The sequence below is a fragment of the Salmo trutta genome, chromosome 5 (assembly GCF_901001165.1).
Source record: "Salmo trutta chromosome 5, fSalTru1.1, whole genome shotgun sequence".
Lineage (NCBI taxonomy): Eukaryota > Metazoa > Chordata > Actinopteri > Salmoniformes > Salmonidae > Salmo > Salmo trutta.
The window spans coordinates 5,588,658-5,609,610 of NC_042961.1; the positions used below are offsets into that span (position 1 = coordinate 5,588,658).

Genomic DNA, 20,953 nt, shown 5'->3' on the forward strand with positions numbered 1-20,953 from the left:
TCGGCCTAAACATCAGCACCACAGGTAACTTCCACAAAGCTGTGAACGATCTGAGAGACAAGGCAAGAATGGCCTTCTATGCCATCAAAAGGAACATAAAATTTTACATCCCAGTTAGGATCTGACTAAAAATACTTGAATCAGTTAAAGAACCCATTGCACTTTGTGGTTGTGCGGTCTGGGGTCTGCTCACCAACTTAGAATTCACAAAATGGGACAAATACCAAATTGAGACTCTGCATGCAGAATTCTGCAAAAATATCCTCCGTGTACAATGTAAAAAAACACAAAATAATGAATGCAGAGCAGAATTAGGATGATATCCACTAATTCTCAAAATCCAGAAAAGAGACATTAAATTCTACAACCACCTAAAAGGAAGCGATTCCCAAACCTTCCATAACAAAGCCATCACCTACAGAGAGATAAACCTAGAGAAGAGTCCCCTAAGCAAGCTGGTTCTGGGGCTCTGTTCACAAACACAAACAGACCCCACAGAGCCCCAAGACAGCAACACAATATAATTACTTGACACATTGAATAGAATTAACCAAAAAACAGATCAAACTGGAAAGCTATTTGGCCCTAAACAGAGAGGACACAGTGGCAGAATACATGACTACAGTGACTGACCCAAAATGAAGGAAAGCTTTGACTATGTACAGACTCAGTGAGCATAGCCTTGCTATTGACAGAGGCCACAGTAGGCAGACTTGGCTTTCAAGAGAATATATGCTATGTGCACACTGCCCACAAAATGAAGTGGAAACTGAATTGCACTTCCTAACCTCCTGCCAAATGTATGACCATATTAGAGATACATATTTCCCTCAGATTACACAGATCCACAAAAATGTGAAATCAAATCCAATTGTGATAAACTCCCATATCTATTGGGTGAAATACCACAGTTTGCCATCACAGCAGCAAGATTTGTGACCTGATGCCACAATAAACCAGTAAGGAACAAACACCATTGTAAATACAACCCATATTTATGTGTATTTATTTTCCCTTTTGTACTTTAACTACACTGAACAAAACTATTACCACAACATGTTCATTTTTGGTCCCATGTTTCATGAGACGAAATAAAACGTGGCAAAATGTTTCCATATGCACAAAAATATTATTTCTCTCATATTTTTTGCACAAATTTGTTTACATCCTTGTTAACGAGCATTTCTCCTTTGGCAAGATAATCCATCCACCTGACAGGCAATGTTCCCTCTAAACTCTTCGTGTCACGCCCTGGCCATAGAGAGGGTTTTATTCTCTATTTTGGTTAGGCCAGGGTGTGACTAGGGTGGGCATTCTATGTCCTTTTTTCTATGTTTTGTATTTCTTTGTTTTGTATTGGTATGGTTCTCAATCAGGGACAGCTGTATATCGTTGTCTCTGATTGGGAGCCATACTTAGGCAGCCTGGTTTCCTTTGGGTTTTGTGGGTGGTTAATTTCTGTTTAGTGTTGCTAACATGACAGAACTGTTTGGCTGTCGGTTCTTTGTTTATGTGTTCTCAGTACAAGAAATACATGATGAACACTCAACACGCTGCACCTTGTACTACTCCCTGCAACAGCCGTTACAGCAGTTACAGCTTATAAAACCCTCTTAGTCCTTACTCCCCCCTATCTGCAGCCCTCATTTTCCACATACAACACCCATTCTGACAGTCACATTCTGTTAAAGATCCCCAAATCACACATAGGTCTGGGTCGCTCCTCTTTTTAGTTCGCTGCAGCTAGCGACTGAAACGAGCTGCAAAAAACACTCAAACTGGACAGTTTTATCTTCATTCAAAGACTCAATCAAATTCAAAGACTCTTACTGACAAATGTGGCTTCTTCATGTGATGTATTGTTGTCTCTACCTTCTTGCCCTTTGTGCTGTTGTCTGTGCCCAATAATGTTTGTACCATGTTGTGCTGCTGCCATGTTGTGTTGCTACCATGCTGTGTTGTCATGTGTTGCTGCCATGCTATGTTGTTGTCTTAGGTCTCTCTTTATGTAGTGTTATAGTGTCTCTTTTGTCTTGATGTGTGTTCTGTCCTATATTTAAAGGTTTATCCCAGCCCCCATACCTGCAGGAGGCCTTTTGCCTTTTGGTAGGCCGTCATTGTAAATAAGAATTTGTTCTTAACTGACTTGCCTAGCTAAATAAAGGTTAAATATATATTTTTTAATAAAATAGCCCCCAGGACTGCCTTACAGAAGAAATTTCAGCCCACAGAGAGATGCACCAGATTAAACTTCACTCAACTTTCTAGACTTTTCCCTGTTAGTTAACACTATGACATTTCCCTGTACTGTGACAATTGTGATCGAATCAAAGCAACATTAGCCACTTTTAATGCAACATACCAAAACAAAACTAACTATGCCAGACTTAGTATCCAAGACGAACTATGCAAGATATTTTGCTGTAGGCAGAACACATCGGAGTAGGATTCTATTGCATTGACACACACAACTCAACCTGCACTCCACACAGACCAGACCATGCGGCATAACCAATCAGAGCTGCAGTAGGCCACCGACATTTTCAACCTCTCCCTGACTGAGTCTGTAATACCAACATGTTTCAAGCAGACCACCATAGTACCTGTGCCGAAGGAAGCGAAGGTAACCTGCCTAAATGATTACCGCCCCGTGGCACTCACGTCGATAGTCATTGAGTGCTTTGAAAGACTGGTCATGGCTCACATCAACAGCATCCTCCCGGACACCCTAGACCCACTCCAATTTGCATACCACCCCAACAGATCCACATATGACGCAATCTCAATCGCACTCCACACCGCCCTTTCTCACCTGGACAAAAGGAACACAATCAACAGCCTGATCAACTCTATGTGAAGAAGATGTGTCACACTGCATGAGTCAAATGGTGGTCACAATAGATATAGACTGGTTTTCTGATCCACGCCCCTACCTTTTTTTAAGGTATCTGTGACCAACAGATGCATATCTGTATTTCCAGTCATGTGAAATCCATAGATTAGGGCCTAATGAATGTATTTCAATTTACTGATTTCCTTATATGAACTGTAACTCAGTAAAATCTTTGAAATGTTTGCATGTTGCATTTATATTTTTGTTCAGTATATTTGCACATCATTACAACACTGTACATAGCCATAATATGACATGTGAAATGTCTATATTATTTTCAAACTTTTGTGAGTGTAATGTTCACTGTTTACTGAATGTTTATTTCACTTTGTTTATTATGTATTTCACTTGCTTTGGCAATGTACACATTCAGAGAGAGACTTTCACTTGCTTTGGCAATGTAAACATATGTTTCCCATGCCAATAAAACCCTTTGAATTGAATTGAGAGAGAGAGAGAGAGAGAGAGAGAGAGAGAGAGAGAGAGAGAGAGAGAGAGAGAGAGAGAGAGAGAGTTAGAGAATAGGGAGGGATAGAAGAGAGGAGGGTAGTGAAGGCGACTTTGTACAGTAGAGACAGTCGGCTTTAACCTGGGTGGCCTGAATCGATGTATTACTCCGGGGCTATAGAGGGCAGTCTTGATTGCATGTGCCAGTGACAAGCTACAATGCGTTGTTGGCGCCAGAAGATCAGTGGCGCAAGCTCTACAGAAAGCGAGAGAGGAAGACATTGCAGACAGTCGCAAGCAAGCATCCAGGAGAAATCGGTTGTGCAGAGCCCTTAAACTTTTTGTTTCATCATAACCTGAAGACAAAGAGGTGGGTACCCTGCGGACCTACACTAATTAATATCCCAATCAGCTGTCTTTTGATTGTTTTGTCTGTTTAGGTTGCCTATTAACAGGCTATAGGATTAGTTGATAATTGTGTACACGTTTTTTAATTCATATATCTAGTTAAGTTATATATTCCTAAATATTGCACAAATTGAAAATATTTCACTATCAAATGTTATTTTACTTCTGTGACTCATTTTCACCTAGTGACGGTCCCAAGAAAATGGACCTCGGGCCCCGTATGTGCTTGCTGGCTAGGAATATAGCCAGCTAGTTAGCTTGATATCGAGGCTAGGTAGCCTGCTAGCAAAGTACGCTAGCGCAGTAGCTCGCGAGGCTAGGCCATATTGAATGTGGGCTGAAAATATGGTCACGGAATGCTGTCGCATCTCAAGGATATTTGGGTAGCTTGGTGCTCGAACGTTCTCAATCTTGCAATACATTGGTAAATTGAATTAACTAAGACTATAAGTCATTCGTCTTGTGTGTATTGTATGATTTCGAAGGCATTTGAGCTGTGCTTTGTTATGCATTGTTATATAAGATGGGGTCGCCTTTCCCGGGCTTTTTAGCGAGGCGAAAACTCCTCGCCCGGATAATGTTAGCCATCTTTGTTTCAGGCTGATTTATCGGATTATGGCGAAAAACTACCCCGTCTGCACCTCGGTGTTGTATATTTGGGTTGTATACAAATGTATTTTTCTGCCTTTGTGGCTCAACCTACCGTTACTTAAATATGGATTTTGTAATACATTGGAAACTCCCTCGTAGATCTGAAATGCGTTATGAAGGGCGGAAGCTAGCGTAGCGGCAGCCATCTTATGTTTCGCTAGCTGGAAAGTGGTGGTGTGGCATAGACAAGATGGCCTGTTAAAACTGCGCACAAGCTGTGTCAGAGTTTCCGCATTCGTTATTGTATTCGTAACCGTGGAAAAATGACTTTGGTGAATGTAAGGTTTGTTGTACGTATGAGGGGGAAACTCTTGATTAGTTGATCAGCCATGCGGCTAACTAACTAGCTAGCTAGTTATCAGCTACAAAGCTAGTTAGCGCGCTAACTTGATAAACATTAGCCGCTAACAATGCTGTATCGTCGTTAAGTTGTTTTCCCCTCCCCTAGCCAGCTAACTAGCGGGCTAATGTTGGCTATGTAGCCAAGGTGGTTAATGTTATCTGTTGGTCTACCTAGTTAAAGAGTGTGTTTAGACTATTTTCATGCCATTTCAAATGTTTAGTCAACTTGAGGCTTCTGTGAAACCCTCGTCCATCTTTTATCGGTTAGTCAGTAATTGTATGTTATCCATTCTGCATCTGCCTAGATAGCCAGATAGCCTCAGCTCATGCGCATAACTTTGGTGCTAAATAACATTTAGCCCGCTAGATAGCAATTTATAGCCAGCTAACAAAGTATTAATATGTATTTCAACTGTTTCAAATCATTTCTAAATTCGTGAAATGTTTGCCCTTTGTTAGATTACAGAAAACACCCTTTGTATCTGCAGAATTAATACAAGTATTTTGTAATTTTACTTTGTTCTGTGTATTGTTGACACTGGTACTCCTGTCACTTGGCTAGTTAGCCTTAAATTATTGCTAGCTGGGGGTCTTGGCTGGCTAGTTATCTGGCTAATAACAAGTGTGTGTCAGTGCAGAAGCTATGGCTCCTTATTAAGTTTCAGATGTTTTCTTGATTTGTATTGCACAAACTGAACAGTATTCTGCCTACTTTTTTCACCCCCTTTTCTGCCAGGATAAATACCTATATTTGAATCTATTACTGTTACACCAGCAGCTCTGTGCTTTAGTATCAGTAGCATTCTACAGTACTACTGTTCACTTCATTAGCATGGAAGCACTTTTTTGAGATGTATATGATAGCTCAATGTCACATCACTTAATCTGTATCTTATATTTCTTTCACCTGACAGGTCTCTGACTGACTGAGAATCTAAGCACTACTACCAACCCTGTTGTGCTAGCCATACTAAGTGGATCTCTTTCGACCCCAAGTCCCTCGAAGCTTCCCGTCCGGCTCTAAAACGGAGGTCGTCGGGCTGGAGTGTGTTCTCATGGCCGAGTCAGAGACTGAGTGTGACACACCCGGCCTTGACACGCTGGGGTCGGAGTGTGTCATTGCCCACAGCCAGGTTGACCTGCATTATGCGGCCGAGACAGAGATCATGACGGAGGAGAAACGTGGCCTGGAGCTGGAGATCCACGGGGCCGACCTGGCCAAGATCCAAGGGCTCACTGCCGTAGCCTGTGTGGACGCCATCGTCACAGAGACTGACCATGACTACGTGACCAAGCCGGACCACCACGGGGAGATTCAGTGCTTCACCATGGGGGGCGAGGGCAAGGGGGAGGCGCTGCTGGGAGAGGTGCTGCTAAAAACCGAGACTGAACATGTGGTTAAGGTGGAGTCGGACCACGTGGGCGGCGAGCTGACGGTGGAGTCCGAGAATGGCGTGGTTATCCACGAGGCCCACGGCCTGCAGTGCAACGAGTGCGGCGAGATCTTCGGCAGCATGGCCGACCTGCACCAGCACTTCGAGATCCACAAGGCCACCAACCCTTACATCTGCGTGCACTGTGGCGATAGCTTCGCTGTGGAGTCAAGCCTCAAGCAGCACATGAAGATCCACATGAAAGAGAAAGCGTACGCCACCACAGGCGTGGAGATGGTGGGAAAGGGGGTGATCGACGCTTTCAACCTCAAGTCTCACCAGATGATCCACAGCCCGGAGAAGCCCCACCGTTGCTCGGAATGCGGCAAGAGCTTCGCGGCGGCCATCACCCTGCGGGAGCACATGAAGATGCACTCGGAGGATAAGCCATACAAGTGTACCCAGTGCAGGAAGAGTTTCATCCGCCGGCGCCACCTCAAGAAGCACCAGGAGCTCCACGCCAGGGAGAAGCCCTTCACCTGTTCCCAGTGCGGAAAGGGCTTCACCACGGCCTCTAGCCTGAAGCAGCACCAGAAAACCCACGCAGGGGACAAGCCTCACCGCTGCACACAGTGCGGGAAGTGCTTCGCCGCAGCCGCAACCCTGCGGGAGCACCAACGCATCCACTCTGGGGAGAAGCCCTACAAGTGCAACCAGTGCAGGAAGAGCTTTGTCCGCAAGCGCCACCTTAAGAAGCACCAACTGGTCCACTCTGGTGGGAAACCCTACTCCTGCGCCCAGTGCGACAAGAGCTTCAACCACTCCTCCTCGCTCTCCCGGCACCACAAGGTCCACCTGGAGGCACGCATCTACTCCTCCCCTCCCCAGGGCAAGGCCTTCTCCTACGGGTCCACTATGAAGCAGCAGTCAAGGATGCACCAGGGGGGAGGCGCAGGAGACAAACCGTACACCTGCAACCATTGCGACAAGAGCTTCAATCATTCCTCTTCCCTGTCCCGCCACCAAAGAGTCCACTCGGAGGGGAAGAGCTACACCTGCGGCCACTGTGGGAAGAGGTTCAACCACTCCTCTTCCCTGTCCAGGCACCAGCGTGTTCACCAGGAGGAGAAGCAGCAGCAGCAACAGGTAGTGGTGCAGCAACAGTACAGTGCCGTTCCCTCGACGAAGGGATTCCCCCACACCACCATCCTCAAACAGCGCATCCTGGCCAGCGAGAAGCCATACAGGTGCTCCCAGTGTGGAAAAGGCTTCAACCATTCATCCTCTCTTTCCAGGCATCATAGAATCCACATCGACCAGTGAGATGCCTACACACACCTACTCTGTCTCACTCACACACAGCCCTGACCGACACCCACCCCTGTGATGTTTCTGTTCTACCAATCGGTCCCGAGCTCCAGACGACAAGGATTACAGCCAATAAAACCCGGCCAGCTCTCCCAGTAACAGTGTAGTGGTCAGGGGCAGAGTTTAATTTGTCTCTGTGTGGAGCAGTCGATACAAATGGACAATGACACAACCAAAATATCCTTTTCAAAAGGAGAAAAAGAAAAATACAAGTTCTAGCCTGAACTTATAATAACCCTTTACAGACGAGCTGTTGGGTTGCTTGACAAGTTCCTAGGACTTTCAGATCAGTTAGTTTTGAATAAATTGTGTGATAGACATTTTGAATGAGCCTGTATTTCTCCTTTGTGATTGTGATTTTTGCTCCAGAACCCCCTCTTTTTGATTGCTTTTAAAGAAAAGATTTGATAATCTAGATAAATGTTACCTGACTAACGGAGAGAAATACTTGTGCATAATTCTCCCCCTACTATATGGAGTGCTTTTCCGATCTAACCCTCGTTGAGGTCAATCTCCCACTCTTGGCTACTGATGCAACTTGCGATCAAGTCATACTGTCTTGATGGCATAAATTAGCAATCTTTCAAATGTGCATTTTTTTTAACCCATCTTACTGATGTAAACTCATGGGGGGAGACAGATCCTATGTAAATAATTGTTGATTTATCCTTTTTTATATATCTGTATAGGTGACTACTGTGCAGTTTTGTTCCAGAAATTAGATGTATTTTTTTTATAGTAACATCCACGTAATCTCTCACCTCCCTTCTCCAGTTTCCTTTTCATTAATTGTTTTTGTTACAGAGCTACCAGGAAATGTTGCTACTGCTCTCGTATGTACATACTGTCATCTGGGTTTCCATCCAGTGAGATGCAGCGCCATGTGGATGGGTCTGTACCCAGTGATGTGGTCTGTACTGTGCAGGTAAAGTGTGGAGAGCAATAGTGCCTCAAGCCTCTGTATTTTGGGATGCAATTAACAGTCATGAAAAGGAGGAATGGACAAAATGCATCGTTAAAAAAATAAATAAACGATCTGGTAGCATTATCTGAAGTTGACTTGCGTCTGTTTTTAATTGATGATTCCCTATCCAGTTCTCACTGTTTCAGCACCAAATGTAACATCATTATTAGCTAGACGATGTTCAAGAGTTATTTCTTGCTATTTCTTAACTCATTCAATTAGCAGTGTATAGAATTATAGTTGATTTCACTGAATGGTTTTGGGAGTAGAAGTGATCAAATTTGACTGTAATAATAGGTTGTGTTTACTACCCATCTAGACGACTATAGGTTGCTTTTAGTGACACCACCCTTGATTTTGAACTTCCAGGTTTTCCAAATTCCATGGGATTAAGCTTTTTATTTACTGTTCTGTGTATATTAAAAAAAAAACTTTTTAATATGGTTTGGGTCATTTTGAAAGGGAAGAATAGCTATTATACTGTGTTTTCTTATTTTATGGGAAGGACTTTTTATTTTGAGCAGCCTTTATTCTTTTACCCCTTTTGGAATAACAATTGTGCTTCAAACGGTAGCATAGGCTTATTTCTTGTGTTAGATAGGTGCCTTACTGCATGCTGTAGAAATGTATGCCGAACTGTCATAAAACAAAAACAAACAAAAAAACTTGTATGGTTTTGGCAACTCCTTTATTCTTAACTTACACCCAGCTTTTTAAGTTGTCATTACTTTATTATTTTTGGGCTTCTATGTACATTGTTTGCACACTGTTACATCTTCATTGTCATTTAATTTTCTCTCCTGTCTTTGTTGATTGGCCTCCAATGTAGATTTTCTTCAAGGTTGAATTAAGGAAATGAGTTAGAATGTTTTGATCCCCATATGGCTCTGCTTACTGTAGAGGTCCCACCCAGCTCCACCTCTCTCCCCACATTTCTGACTGCTACATATGGATAAATAAAAGTTGACTGTCAACATTGCATCAATGATTTCTTTTTGTCTGATTTGTTATTTTGATCTAAGTCTGGTAATGACACCCACATGCTTCTTGTTACATGTTGACTCAGTTTGGGATGCCCTAAAAATACAATAGTGTGCAGGGCCAATGTAGAAGTTTAATGTTCATTAACCCATGTGATTTGAAAACCTCTTTCAACTTATGTTTGAGAATTTCTGAATTATGTAAGTGACCATGCTTTTACCTCCCCCACAGACTACTGTAACCATCAGCCCATCAACCATTGGTTAATTTGAGTTTTCAAACATACCTCCATTTCTTTTTTTACTGTGTCCAATTGGGGGCAGCCTTGTCTAAGGTTTGCTCACCTCATTCCCAACAAAAATTATAGCCCTCCCTTCTAGTTGTGAAAGTCCCACTGTTTAACTTCATATTTTATTTTTAAATCAGGTCATTGCTAAACAACCTCACATTCCTAACCCGAGCTCTCCCAGAGCCATGTTGATGTGGCTGGGATTTCTCCATGTACACCTTGTCCCTGGAGCCTCTACCTACACCCAGGACTTAGCTTATCTCCTCTGTCTGCCAGCTTCTGGTTTGTATCGGCCGTTACTGAGCGACGTCAATGAACTTGTTTACTTACGAGGAATTTCTGTGAAAGGGTAGGTAGGAACTACTATTAAATACAAATGAGCCTGGCAGATGGAGCCGAAAAGCTAAGCCCTAGGTGCTGGAAGAGTGACATGGAGAAGCGAAAGGTACTAATTTTCTTATGAGTGTATGGTATAAGTGTCAACAAAACATTCAGTGAGGTGGTGGCTTGTGTGGTACATAAATATTTATTTGTGTTACACATGGCTACAAGGAAAGGTATGAAAATTTAATTTTGGGCCTAGTGGAAGGACCATGCAAACTCATAGTACTACCTCCTACATCCACACCACCTATCGATTGATCATGCATTCATTGCAACAGATTCACTAGTCGTTAGCCGAATACGTCTCAGGATATTCCTGTTAAATGTTATATACAGAAAGGGGAGGAATAAAATATACAAGGACATCCTCTGGGACAGGTCTGGGTTGAGCACCCACAAGTTGCTCCTATACGCTATCCCTGGAGGACTGGATAACTGACCAGCATAGACAATGAGGAAAAGCTAGGTGTTCACAGCAGGTTTATGACAGCAGTGAAACAAACAGATGCTGGAAGTCCATGAAGATAGGCTGTGAACCCCATTTCTGATTGCACATTCTTCTTAACTTCCCACGCTTTCTGATGGCGGAACAGACGGAGCTGCATTAGAGGACTCATGGGCCCTCACACAGAGCTGCTTCAGGAAGCTCATGGACCCTCACGCGGAGCTGCGTCAGGGAGCTCATTGTCCCTCCCTCGGAGGTGCATCTGGGGGCCTATGGTTTCTATACGTTCATGACTGGTGTGAGCTGTAGCAACGAGCTCTGTGGTCTCATGGCGGAGCTCTTGGAGTGCAGTTTCTCCAGGTTCTGTAGGAAACCTCTCCTCTTTAGACCCTCCAGAATCACTGTGTTGTTGGTCGCCAGAGTCACACGGGTGCTGTAGGGAAAAACATAGAGGAACCGGTGTAAATTCATAGTATAAATTATAAAACGCACACAAAGCTCCTGTGGGGAGATGAACCATATCAGTAGGAAATAAATACAATATGCAATACACTGATCGACACACACTCACATTCAGGGAAAGGGGAAGGGGATACCTAGTCAGTTGTACACTAACTATACTGTGAAATTCAGGGTGAAAAAAACTACTCTTCACCACAAAAGGGAAAAAGCCAAGTTCTTATAAAGTTCATGCAAAACTTTTCCCCTCTTCAATGTTAAACGTGAGGTTTTACCCATTCATTATTCACAGTAATCATCCCCCTCTGTATAAATACTGCCTGGTCTAATTGGCTACGGGGTGTTTGTTCAGCTTTATATCCATTTACATGAAAAGGGAAGAGAGGGAAGGCACACCTCCGACCAGGGCCATGGGTCATCTAACTACCTCCAGCCTCAGCTTATTTTCACTGCAGCTCCACATTCCTCCACCCTCCCTGGGCCAGCGCTATAGGCAGCTGGCTCTGTAGGCCCTGTTGCCTCTACCTCAGCCACAGAGAGAGGATAGGTTTACAGCTGGAGAAAGGGGTCTAGGTCGCAGGTGAGAAGACAAATATACAGGGGATTTAAGGGCCAAATTCCTCTATGTGTTTCTGGCAGACTGGGACTTTAAGGACAGGAGAGTATGGGAGGAGGATAGGTCCTGCTGCCTGGAACAGTTCCATTTCTGGTGCATATTCATTAAGGGAGAAGAGAAGATATAAGAGTATTTTGTCTTTCCTAAAAAAGACTAATACTGGTGAATATCATGGTCATTTAATAATACCTTGCTAGTGCAAATTGTCACAATCACTTCACAAAATATAATGAGACCTTTTGTTAAAAATGTTATAACTGCAGTCCATTAATGTTCGATGATGATTAATACAAAGCAACTCACCGTGGCGAGTCTATCCCGCTGTCTCCCGTGTTGCTCTGACTCTCCCCTGCCCCCCCCATCATCTTTCCCCCTCCGGCTCCACTGGACATGCCCAGACTGATACTTGAGCTCTGAAGGCCTCCTCTCTCCCTCAGGGTCTCAAAGCCCCCCTTTTGCTCCCCGTCTTCCTCTACTCCGCAACCCCAGTGAGCCGACTCCCCGTCCCCCTCGTCTGCTGACTTATGGAGGGTCTCAGCGTCAGACTCCACCTCGCTGGTCTGGCAGTAGTCAAATATGCTGCTGTCTGCCTCCCCAGCATGCTCCAAACCTTCCAGAGAGGGTTTGGAGCTCCTCGCCTGGGGCTGGATCGGGGCTCCTCGCCTGGGGCTGGGATCGCTGTGGGTCCCTGGTGACGGCTGGCTGAGGTGGCTATGGGTAGAGCGGCTCACCCTGACGCACCTCTCCTCCTCCTGTCCATGGGGGCTGTGAGGGGACAGAGAGGGGTATTGGTGGATGGTAGAAGAGTGCTCCTCTGCATAAGTGCTATCCCAGTCTCCTTGGAGAGAATGGGGGTCGGGGAAGTGGGGTTGGGGCTCGTGGTAAGAGGAGTGAGGTCGGTCGTGGTAGTGGGTAGGGTCTTGGTGGTCGAAGTGAGTGTCTTGGTATATGGTCTGAGGATCATGGTAGAGGGACTGAGAGTCATGACAGTGAGACATTCGTGTTTGATAGATCTCTCTGTTGTCAATGACTCCCTCCTCACTCAGATACAGAGAACTACAGGCATCCTCATCTTCTTCCTCTGCTCTCTGGTAAAGCCTGTGATCATTTTCTATAAACTCATCACTCTCTATCATAAAGCCATTACTCTCCACCATTAACCCATCAATGTCCCCATGCTCATGACCTGGACTCCTGTGCTCTCTACTGTCACCACTGCTGTGTAGCAGACCATGCTGGTTGGGTGTGGTACTGCAGGCCTGTTGGTGAGAGGAGAGCAGGTCAGGCCTGTGGGTTAGGTCTCCCTGTGTGTCTGTGTGTTTGAAGGAGTGCCTGCGATGCACAGCAGGCTTTGACCAGGGCACGGCCGGGTCGCACGGATGGGCAGAGACTGGGTCATAGAGGTGGGTACTAGGGAGGTTGGCATCAGAGTCTAGGGTTTGGCTTGTTACTGCTGCGTGTCTATGGTCCGTTGTACTGCCATATTCTGCTTGCTGTGTCGTTCTATGCTTTCCCTCCTTCTCCTTCCCTCCCTCCCTGCTGTCTCTTCCTCTGTTCTTTCTCTCCCTCTGATATCTAACCTTGTCGTCTATCCTTAGGGTGCTGCTCTGGGGGTATGCTGAGCTGTAGTCTGACGGTAACTCTCTGGTGGGTTTGGTGTCAGAGGGGTGCAGGAGGAGGGGGTCGGTGGTGAACTCCCTCTCGTGGAGACGGTCACATGACCTGTCCTCGGTTGTACGAGACTTTCCAACATGTTCTGTGTCATCAGTGGTTGCTTTGGCTTTGTGTGGGTCCCAGGATTTGGAACGGTGTCCCACTCGTTCTCTCCTGCCTCCTCCTGAAGTCTTCCTCTCTTTCCCCTCCTTCGCTTCCTTTCCCTCTCTCCTCCTCTGTTCTTTGTGGGTCATGCTAGGGGCCACAGTCTGGGTTGTATCTTTCCCCGGTGGTTGACCCTCAAAGGGGTTGTCAATGCGTTTCTTATAGAGGCTTTTCCCCTCCACCGCTCCTGGATCCTCTCTATGGTCTGGTTCATGGATAGGGACCTCAGGTCTGAGGCGAGAGGGGACCAGGTCATCCCTGTCTGGGTCCACATCCACACACACTGTGGCCTTAGTCTTCAACCTGTCTTTCTGTTTCTCCCCAGAGGAATGCGTTCTCTTGCTGCGAGAGGCCTTGGAAGTAGATCTCCTGCCCCCAGCCCCTGCTCCGAGTACGGGCCGGGAGGAGTGTTGTTGTCTGGGCTTGGAGCTGGTCAGGATCTCAGTGGACATGCCCTTGTCCACCACCTTGTCCCCTCTGTCTACCCTGTCTCCCTTGTCTAACCCTTTATCCCTTTCCACCCCTCTTTCCCCTCGTCTTTCTGTTTCCGTCCCTCTCTCCCCTCCTCTCTCCCCCAGTTTCTTCATAAGTACAGTGTGGCGTGTCAGGTTGTCCACAGTGAGCTCAGGGTTGATGCGTCTGATGATGGCGTGCTCCAGGTCTCTGGGCAGATTGTTCAGATCCTCCTCGTCCCTCACCGGCCACTCCTCCGGAGGGAACTGACCCGAGAACGAGGCATATTCTTTCTTCAACTTCTCCTTCTTCCCTCCATTCCTCCTGAAGAGGCTGAGGCCAAACCTCCTCCCCGGTTTGTCCTTGCGGCTGGCGGCGGTAGCCGTAGTGGTCTTGCTGACCTCGCTAGCCTGGTAGTCTGCGGCTGTCGAGGTCGACTGGTGCTGGACTTGAGGCTTGTGGTCCCGGGACCACTTCAGACTCTTCCCTGTGCACTCGCTAATAGAAACAGAAACGGAGTGCTGGTCTGGGAGGGATGGAGGAACCGTGGTGGCTGTAGTGGCCGTAGTATCAGGATTGGTCACGTTCTGGGCAGGGGTAAAGCAGCTGCAGGACTTGCAGTGGGCCACCAGAGGGGGCTGTGAGTGGCTCTCCAGGGTGTCATTACTGAGCAGGTAGGTGATGGGGGGAGGGGATGGCAGCTCGTTGTCTCCAGACCCTGAGGTCCACCAGCTCTTCTCTCTCACCAGGCTGTTGGTGATAAAGTAGGTCTGAGGAGTGACAATGAAATAGCCCTCTCCTGTGTGGTAGATCTTCCTCTCTTTGATCAACGAGCCCAGAGCGTTGTACAGGATGTCCTGGGTAGGGATGGTCATACCTGGCAGGAAGAGAGAGAGAGAAGATCAGCCTCATTAGTTAATACAGTTCATCTCCTATAAATCTCATAAAAGTTACTGTATATTGGCAGATGGACTCAACTAGTTTGCAGTCAGACTTAAAACTGCACGTTAAGCATTAGTACACTAGATATAATTCTCCCCTTTTTGACACCTACAATTACTCTATTGCAAGAGCACCTGTGGTTGAATGTATGTAGGGATATGAAGCTCTCCCTATACATCTGTATAAGTTACCTGGGTGAGCCTTGGTCATGTGACTGATGAGGGCTTCCTGGTTGACAGTGATATTGGAGGAGTTCATGTCAGAGATGACACAGCAGAGGACCTCGGCTAGAGGGAGGAACTGAGACTGGGCCACTGGAGACATCTGCACTGGGGACAGGTCACCTGGAACACACACGCAGACGCACACACGCACACACATTGTTAGACTGATGTAAAACACACACCTTAATTAGGCAGATCACCAGCAACACACACCTTGGATAGACTGTTGTAACACACACCTGGTTACACCAACATCTTTTTGCAACTTTTACTTTGTGGTCTATATCCTTTTTCCAGTAAAAATATTAATGTCATGCCCAAGATGAATTAGTTGATAATGCGGGTGTTCCAGTGAATAATGTAGACCTGACTTCCATTGGAATTCCATTAATACTGGGATGGACTACAGCATTCCATTAATACTGAGATGTACTACAGTATTCCATTAATACTGGGATGGACTACAGTATTCCATTAATACTGGGATGGACTATAGCATTCCATTAATACTGGGATGGACTACAGCATTCCATTAATACTGGGATGGACCACAGCATTCCATTAATATTGGGATAGACTACAGCATTCCATTAATACTGAGATGTACTACAGTATTCCATTAATACTGGGATGGACTACAGTATTCCATTAATACTGGGATGGACTACAGTATTCCATTAATACTGGGATGGACTACAGCATTCCATTAATACTGGGATGGACTACAGCATTCCATTAATACTGGGATGGACCACAGCATTCCATTAATACTGGGATGGACCACAGCATTCCATTAATACTGGGATGGACTACAGCATTCCATTAATACTGGGATGACTACAGCATTCCATTAATACTGGGATAGACTACAGCATTCCATTAATACTGAGATGTACTACAGTATTCCATTAATACTGGGATGGACTACAGTATTCCATTAATACTGGGATGGACTACAGCATTCCATTAATACTGGGATGACTACAGCATTCCATTAATACTGGGATGACTATAGCATTCCATTAATACTGGGATGGACCACAACATTCCATTAATACTGGGATGACTACAGCATTCCATTAATACTGGGATGGACTATAGCATTCCATTAATACTGGGATGGACCACAGCATTCCATTAATACTGGGATGGACTACAGCATTCCATTAATACTGGGATGGACTACAGCATTCCATTAATACTGGGATGACTACAGCATTCCATTAATACTGGGATGGACTACAGCATTCCATTAATACTGGGATGGACCACAGCATTCCATTAACACTGGGAAGGAACACAGTATTTCATATATACTGGGAGTGAGCACGGAATGTCATTAGTCCCACAGAAGCGACCACAGGTTCTGCCTGTCAGGCTATCACATATCACCTCTACTGTGTCTTCAGCTAAGAGAGAGGCGCGAGGGGGGGGGGGGGTGGTAACAAAACCCTAACGACCACCTGGTCCTCCTTTAACAGGGTGATTTAGGTACACCTTGATTCAAGTCCACAGTTAATAGTTATTTTTTAATGTACCCACTACACTGCCTGGTGGAAACTACCACAGTTCTTAATATTTAACCTATTATAATGTAACCTAGAGTTAAGTACTCACAATCTTGGATGGCCACTTTAGTGCTCTCCCACCCTAAGCTGTTAAATGATTAGCCTAACCACAAGCCTGGTAGGCCTAGTCTACTCTCCGTACTATCCAGCCCCAGACACAGAACCAGTCACTACCAGACATGACCATGACCTCAATAAGACCTGGGATATTGGTTTTCATTCACAACAACACATGCTGTTTCAACAAATTCTTGGTGTTAAACCATATGGTGTGTTTTTGTGATTCTCCCACTGCTCCTTGGGCCAAAAAACAGTGTCTGGCAAACACATCTCTCCCTGCAGAGTAAACATTCACCTCCTTCACACACTGAAACCACTCATGTCAGGGAAAATAAACCACTAATCAGATGGTTGGATGAGACACACACACCCGAGGCAGTCTGCAGAGGAGCTAAACCGCAAATAAAATGCACTCAATGCATTCTATACATCCTGTAAGAAACACAACGTGAAATGTGAAAACAATGACTTCTTCACACTGATATCCCATGCAAAAATGTAATTCATTTTGCCAAGCTTTAAATACCAAGAAGACCTCAGTCTGAGAAGCTATCTAGATTTATTAAATGACAACAACAAGGCTATTTTGGCCTCACCACAGACAACAGGCTGTTAAAACTCAGTCTAATCCCAACCCCCCTACACCATCACCACAGACAACAGACCGTTACAACTCAGTCTAATCCCAACCCCCCTACACCATCACCACAGACAACAGGCCGTTAAAACTCAGTCTAATCCCAACCCCCCTACACCATCACCACAGACAACAGGCCGTTAAAACTCAGTCTAATCCCAACCCCCCTACACCATCACCACAGACAACAGGCCGTTAAAACTCAGTCTAATCCCAACCCCCCTACACCATCACCACAGACAACAGGCCGTTAAAACTCAGTCTAATCCCAACCCCCCTACACCATCACCACAGACAACAGACCGTTAGAACTCAGTCTAATCCCAACCCCCCTACACCATCACCACAGACAACAGACTGTTAAAACTCAGTCTAATCCCAACCCCCCTACACCATCACCACAGACAACAGACCGTTAGAACTCAGTCTAATCCCAACCCCCCTACACCATCACCACAGACAACAGACCGTTAAAACTCAGTCTAATCCCAACCCCCCTACACCATCACCACAGACAACAGACTGTTAAAACTCAGTCTAATCCCAACCCCCCTACACCATCACCACAGACAACAGGTCGTTAAAACTCAGTCTAATCCCAACCCCCCTACACCATCACCACAGACAACAGACTGCTAAAACTCAGTCTAATCCCAACCCCCCTACACCATCACCACAGACAACAGACCGTTAAAACTCAGTCTAATCCCAACCCCCCTACACCATCACCACAGACAACAGGTCGTTAAAACTCAGTCTAATCCCAACCCCCCTACACCATCACCACAGACAACAGGTCGTTAAAACTCAGTCTAATCCCAACCCCCCTACACCATCACCACAGACAACAGACTGCTAAAACTCAGTCTAATCCCAACCCCCCTACACCATCACCACAGACAACAGGTCGTTAAAACTCAGTCTAATCCCAACCCCCCTACACCATCACCACAGACAACAGACTGCTAAAACTCAGTCTAATCCCAACCCCCCTACACCATCACCACAGACAACAGGTCGTTAAAACTCAGTCTAATCCCAACCCCCCTACACCATCACCACAGACAACAGACTGCTAAAACTCAGTCTAATCCCAACCCCCCTACACCATCACCACAGACAACAGGCCGTTAAAACTCAGTCTAATCCCAACCCCCCTACACCATCACCACAGACAACAGACTGCTAAAACTCAGTCTAATCCCAACCCCCCTACACCATCACCACAGACAACAGGTCGTTAAAACTCAGTCTAATCCCAACCCCCCCTACACCATCACCACAGACAACAGACTGCTAAAACTCAGTCTAATCCCAACCCCCCTACACCATCACCACAGACAACAGGTCGTTAAAACTCAGTCTAATCCCAACCCCCCTACACCATCACCACAGACAACAGACTGCTAAAACTCAGTCTAATCCCAACCCCCCTACACCATCACCACAGACAACAGGTCGTTAAAACTCAGTCTAATCCCAACCCCCCTACACCATCACCACAGACAACAGACTGCTAAAACTCAGTCTAATCTTCAGAGCTGGTGTTTCACTGAGTATTCCTTCCCTTTGGTTTTAGCTCTCTATTGTGTTCACTTCCTACGGCAATGGCTGCCAGGCTGGATGCATAGCATCAGGTAATGGCTGGGACTGACAGTCTTGTGGGGGGAGATGGAGGAAACATTCATGATGAGGAAGGTGTTAGTGTGGCATCTTGAGCAGGGCTGGGTGCACTATCTTCTGCGCCACAAAGGTCCAGACCTCCTGGCAGGCGTTGTAATGTAGCCTACTTAGAAAGGGAGCCTCCATTAGCCTCACTGTTCCTGATAGATTAGGATATCCTGTCTGAGACGGTCTCATGGTCGGTCTTCTATAGAGACATCAACAGAGAAAAGGAAGGATCGCCATAGGCTGCAGAAATTAGGTCCCCTAGCAACACAATCCCTTCCCTGGGGAGAGGGAGAGAGAAGAGAGTGAGAGAGAGACAGAGAGAGAGAGATAGAAATAGAGAGAGAGAAATAGAGAGAGAGAGAGAGAGAGACAGAGACCGAGAAAGAGAGACAGAGAGAGAGAGATACACACACAGAAAGAGAGAGAGAGACAGACAGAGAGAGAGGGACAGAGAGAGAGAAACAGGGGTTAAGGCAGAGGACAAAGGATGAATAGAAGAGTGTCCTAATGCTTCAGGGATATCTTCCTGCTTTTTCTCCCTCACTTTCTATTCATTTCTGGATGTCTGTAGAACAGTAACAGACTGGACCGGGATGTCTATAGAACAGTAACAGACTGGACCAGGATGTCTATAGTATAGTATCAGACTGGACCAGGATGTCTATAGAACAGTATCAGACTGGACCTGGATGTCTATAGTACAGTAACAGACTGGACCAGGATGTCTATAGTACTGTATCAGACTGGACCGGGATGTCTATCGTACAGTATCAAAATTGACCGGGATGTCTATAAAACAGTAACAGACTGGACCAGGATGTCTATAGAACAGTATCAGACTGGACCAGGATGTCTATAGTACAGTAACAGACTGGACCGGGATGTCTATAGAACAGTATCAGACTGGACCGGGATGTCTATAGTACAGTAACAGACTGGACCAGGATGTCTATAGTACAGTAACAGACTGGACCAGGATGTCTATAGTACAGTATTAGACTGGACCGGGATGTCTATAGAACAGTATCAGACTGGACCAGGATGTCTATAGTACAGTAACAGACGGGACCAGGATGTCTATAGTACAGTATTAGACTGGACCGGGATGTCTATATTACAGTATCAGACTGGACCAGGATGTCTATAGTACAGTAACAGACTGGACCAGGATGTCTATAGTACAGTATCAGACTGGACCGGGATGTCTATATTACAGTATCAGACTGGACCAGGATGTCTATAGTACAGTAACAGACTGGACCAGGATGTCTATAGTACAGTATTAGACTGGACCAGGATGTCTATATTACAGTATCAGACTGGACCAGGATGTCTATAGTACAGTAACAGACTGGACCAGAATGTCTATAGTACAGTATCAGACTGGACCAGGATGTCTATAGTACAGTATCAGACTGGACCAGGATGTCTATAGTACAGTAACAGACTGGACCAGGATGTCTATAGTACAGTATCAGACTGGACCAGGATGTCTATAGTACAGTAACAGACTGGACCAGGATGTCTATAGTACAGTATCAGACTGGACCGGGATGTCTATATTACAGTATCAGACTGGACCAGGATGTCTATAGTACAGTAACAGACTGGACCAGGATGTCTATAGTACAGTATCAGACTGGACCAGGATGTCTATAGTACAGTATCTGACTGGACCAGGATGTCTATAGTACAGTAACAGACTGGACCAGGATGTCTATAGTACAGTATCAGACTGGACCAGGATGTCTATAGTACAGTAACAGACTGGACCAGGATGTCTATAGTACAGTATCAGACTGGACCGGGATGTCTATATTACAGTATCAGACTGGACCAGGATGTCTATAGTACAGTAACAGACTGGACCAGGATGTCTATAGTACAGTATTAGACTGGACCAGGATGTCTATAGTACAGTATCAGACTGGACCAGGATGTCTATAGTACAGTAACAGAC

General features: G+C 45.6%; 2 protein-coding genes across 4 annotated transcripts in view; one reads left to right on the forward strand and one right to left on the reverse strand.

The window, feature by feature from the left end:
• Nucleotides 1-3,588: 3,588 nt before the first annotated feature.
• On the forward strand, nt 3,589-9,431 carry LOC115193557 (zinc finger protein 883). Of its 3 annotated transcripts, none has more exons than XM_029752289.1 (2): nt 3,589-3,710; nt 5,656-9,431. In XM_029752289.1, the coding sequence occupies exon 2, from the start codon at nt 5,797-5,799 to the stop codon at nt 7,435-7,437; it is 1,641 nt and encodes a 546-aa protein (XP_029608149.1). In that variant the 5' UTR covers nt 3,589-3,710; nt 5,656-5,796; the 3' UTR covers nt 7,438-9,431. The 3 variants fall into 3 exon arrangements, with proteins under 3 accessions (XP_029608149.1, XP_029608150.1, XP_029608151.1); XM_029752290.1 differs by lacking the exon at nt 3,589-3,710 and adding an exon at nt 4,072-4,172; XM_029752291.1 differs by lacking the exon at nt 3,589-3,710 and adding an exon at nt 4,551-4,677.
• Nucleotides 9,432-10,223: 792 nt separating this feature from the next.
• LOC115193559 (storkhead-box protein 1-like) overlaps nt 10,224-20,953 on the reverse strand; it is a 45,616-nt gene continuing 34,886 nt past the window's right edge. The window contains exons 2-4 of the mRNA XM_029752292.1: nt 15,025-15,177; nt 11,924-14,768; nt 10,224-10,978 (exon numbers count right to left, since the gene is read on the reverse strand). Coding sequence (XP_029608152.1) covers nt 10,825-10,978; nt 11,924-14,768; nt 15,025-15,177 — 3,152 coding nt within the window. The 3' untranslated portion in view covers nt 10,224-10,824. The remainder of the gene's footprint in view (nt 10,979-11,923; nt 14,769-15,024; nt 15,178-20,953) is intronic.